Source organism: Nannospalax galili, unplaced genomic scaffold, assembly GCF_000622305.1.
Source record: "Nannospalax galili isolate Female #2095 unplaced genomic scaffold, S.galili_v1.0 scaffold183, whole genome shotgun sequence".
Classification (NCBI taxonomy): Eukaryota; Metazoa; Chordata; class Mammalia; order Rodentia; family Spalacidae; genus Nannospalax; species Nannospalax galili.
Window position 1 is genome coordinate 1837652 of NW_008350555.1, and position 3031 is coordinate 1840682.

At 48.6% G+C, this 3031-nt stretch overlaps 1 protein-coding gene across 2 annotated transcripts in view; it reads right to left on the reverse strand.

The window, feature by feature from the left end:
• Virma (vir like m6A methyltransferase associated) overlaps positions 1-2820 on the reverse strand; it is an 88442-nt gene extending 85622 nt beyond the window's left edge. The window contains exon 1 of one of the 2 annotated variants that reach the window (XM_008847836.2): positions 2679-2820. In XM_008847836.2, the coding sequence (XP_008846058.1) occupies positions 2679-2741 (63 nt within the window). In that variant the 5' untranslated portion in view covers positions 2742-2820. The remainder of the gene's footprint in view (positions 1-2678) is intronic. The other variant, XM_008847837.2, reaches the window with a different exon arrangement.
• Positions 2821-3031: the final 211 nt, after the last annotated feature.

The window sequence follows — 3031 nt, forward strand, 5'->3', positions numbered from 1 at the left end:
ACTGGTTAAGCATTTTATTTTTCTTGTTCTTTGGTTTGGGCATGTTTTGTTTTGCTGGGTTTTTGAGATAGGGGGTTTCATGTAGCTCAGACTTTAATTCATTTAGCACCATTCACAGCCTTTTCGTTTTGTTTTGTTTTTGAAGCAGGGTCTCCCTGTGGCCCCAGCCGTCCTGGAACTCACTATGTAGACCAGGCTGGGCTTGAACTCACAGAGATCTGTCTGCCTCTGCCTCCCAAGTGCTGGGACTACAGGCGTGTGCCACCACGCCTGGCCATTCACAGCCTTTTTAAAAATACTTTTTATTGGGGGCTGGAGAGATGGCTCAATGGTTAAGAACACTGGTTGTTCTTGCAGAAGACCCAGGTTTGAATCCCAGCACCCACATGGCAGCTAACAACTGTCCGTAACTCCAGTTCCAGGATATCCAACAGCCTCTTCTGTCCTCCACAGGCACTGCAGGACACAGGTGCACTTAACCTACATGGAGGCAACACACAAATACACATAAAATAAAAAATAATAGTAATAAATAAAATATGAAAAAAAATATTATTACTACCTCCACGTAAGTGCACCCGTATCATGCGTTGCCCAAGGATGCTGGCAGAGGTCAGAAGAGGACATCAAATTCCCCTGGAACCGGAATTACAGTTGTTAGCTGCCACGTGGGTGCTGAGAACCAAACCCAGGCCCTCTGCCTGAGCAGCCAGTGCTCTTAACTGCTGAGCCATCACTCCAGCTTAGAAGACTTTTGGGGGGAAGCAGGGGGTCTTTCTGAGACAGGGTCTTCCCGTAACCCCAACTGGCCTGGAACTGGCTGTGTAGATCAAGCTGGCCTCAATTTCAGAGAGATCTGCCTGAGATCTGCCTGCCTCTGCCTCCCAAGTCACCTGGCTTCCGTTCATGTGAGAGAGAGAGAGAGAGAGAGAGAGAGAGAGAGAGAGAGAGAGAGAGTGAGTGAGTTTGAGAATGGGTTTCCCTACAGCCCCAGCTGGCCTGGAACTCACTATGTAGACCAGGCTGGCCTCAATCTCTGCCTTCCTAGTGCTGGGATCAAAGGCATGCAACACCACAAGGCTCTGCAAATTTTAACTGTTCTCTACTTCTATAAATAGATATGTTCTGATAATTACTGTTGTCATTTTTAATTTTCTGAAACCTAGCAAGAATTATAGTCAAAGAAATACAATGGTCATTGAGTACTGCTGTGACCCATTTGAAAGGTGAGGACATAAATAAATTCACTGTCAGTAACATATGCCAGCCCAAAGCTCACCAACTTTTGACTCTTTCAGACCTATAAACCATTCATTATATTAAAGAAAAATCGAAGTTAGAAAAAAGGCTCCACGGTTGAGAACTGGTGACTCATGCATAGGACCCATGATCAGTTCCCAGCATCCACAAGAGGCTAATAACTGTTCATAATTTCAGTTCCAGGGAATCTGATGCCCTCTCTGGCCTCTGCCGACACTGCATGTATGCGAGCATTGCATGGACGGGTGCACTTGCATGCATGGGTGCACTCACACACATACAGGCAAAAAACACCCATACACATAAAAATAAAAAATTTTTTTAAATCTTAAAAAGAAAAATCAAATTTATCAGCCACTATCCATTTCACTATTTCATAAATTTATGAAAAATCAAGTTTATCAGCCACTATCCATTTCACTATTTCATAAAAGAACATTTTAAACATTTTCATTCGGATACTTTTTATGTTCTCCCAGCTATGTAGTCCTAGCCACTGGAGATACAGGCGAGAACACAAAGACACTCTACCTATTTTCGTGGCGCTTCATACAATAACACACTTCATAAAATAGGAAAAAATAATCCCCAAAGAAAGAATGGTTCTCTAAATGATTGAATTTACCTTAAGACCAAGAAAAAAGAGGTTTGCTTTATTTGCTCTCGCTCTCTCTCTCCCGGATTTCTCTGTGGACTTCATTAAAGTTTCTTTTTGGCTGGCGTTAATTAAGAAGCTACATTCTGCATATTCACTCAAAGAACAGCAGGGCCATCCTGGGATACTCAAGTATTTCTGCACAGAAAGACTTCTCAACACTCCGGACCTTCGCCCCCATGAAAACGACCACAGACTTGCTTTCTGAAGACAATTTTTATTACAACTCCTTCAACTCTACACGCTTCGCAAGTATTCTCCATGCAGAGGAGACATAAGCATGTCATGTCCAAATGGGTGAAATCCTTCCAAAAGTATTCAAGTTTTATGACAAATGAAGTAACAAGACTGCCTTTGAAAGAGAGACGTTGGGGGCCTTAGGAACGTCGTTACTCAGGAACCCTGAAGCCACAGGACGCTGCGGCGGGCCCCACAGCTTGTCAGAGACAAGCTGCTCACGCTCACGGCTGCACCCCATGTGAAGCAAACCTGAGAACCCCGACCCTGCTGAAGCCGCGATGCCGACTGACACAATGAACAACGCCAGCCGCGCGGCAGCCTCAACCGGAGACAGGCCCCAGTGGGACCCAGGAGAGGCAGGGCCGCCGCCCTGGGCCGCGGGGCTCCACGGCGCGGGGGGAGGGGGTGTGGACCCGAGGCTCCCCTACGGCGATCGCGGCGACCCCACCAGGACGCCCCCCGATTCCCCTGCAGGAGCACCGGAGCAAGGGGGCTGCGTCGAAATCAGGTCGCGAAGCCTTACCTCAGCGCTGGGATGCTTAAAAGTATCTAAAAATAGCAGCTCCATGGACGAGTCCACCGCCATGTTTGCCGCGGGCGGGGGGGGGGTTAGGGGATGACTTCCGGGGCAACGCTCCAACCTCCGGGGCCGCGGCTCTGGAGAGGGAAAAACGGCAGCACTTCCGGTGACCAGAACGCTGTCGCCGCTAGGCTCGGCGTATCCGCTTGCACCTTGAGGCCTAAACTCGCAGGCCCCGCCCTCTCCAGCGAGGCGGAGTGGGGGGCGCCCTCAGAAAGACTAGAGGGGAGAGGACTACGGTGTCTCCAGTAGTCCAAATCCTGTCGTTCTCCCGCGTTCTGGAGCCCGGAAGCGTG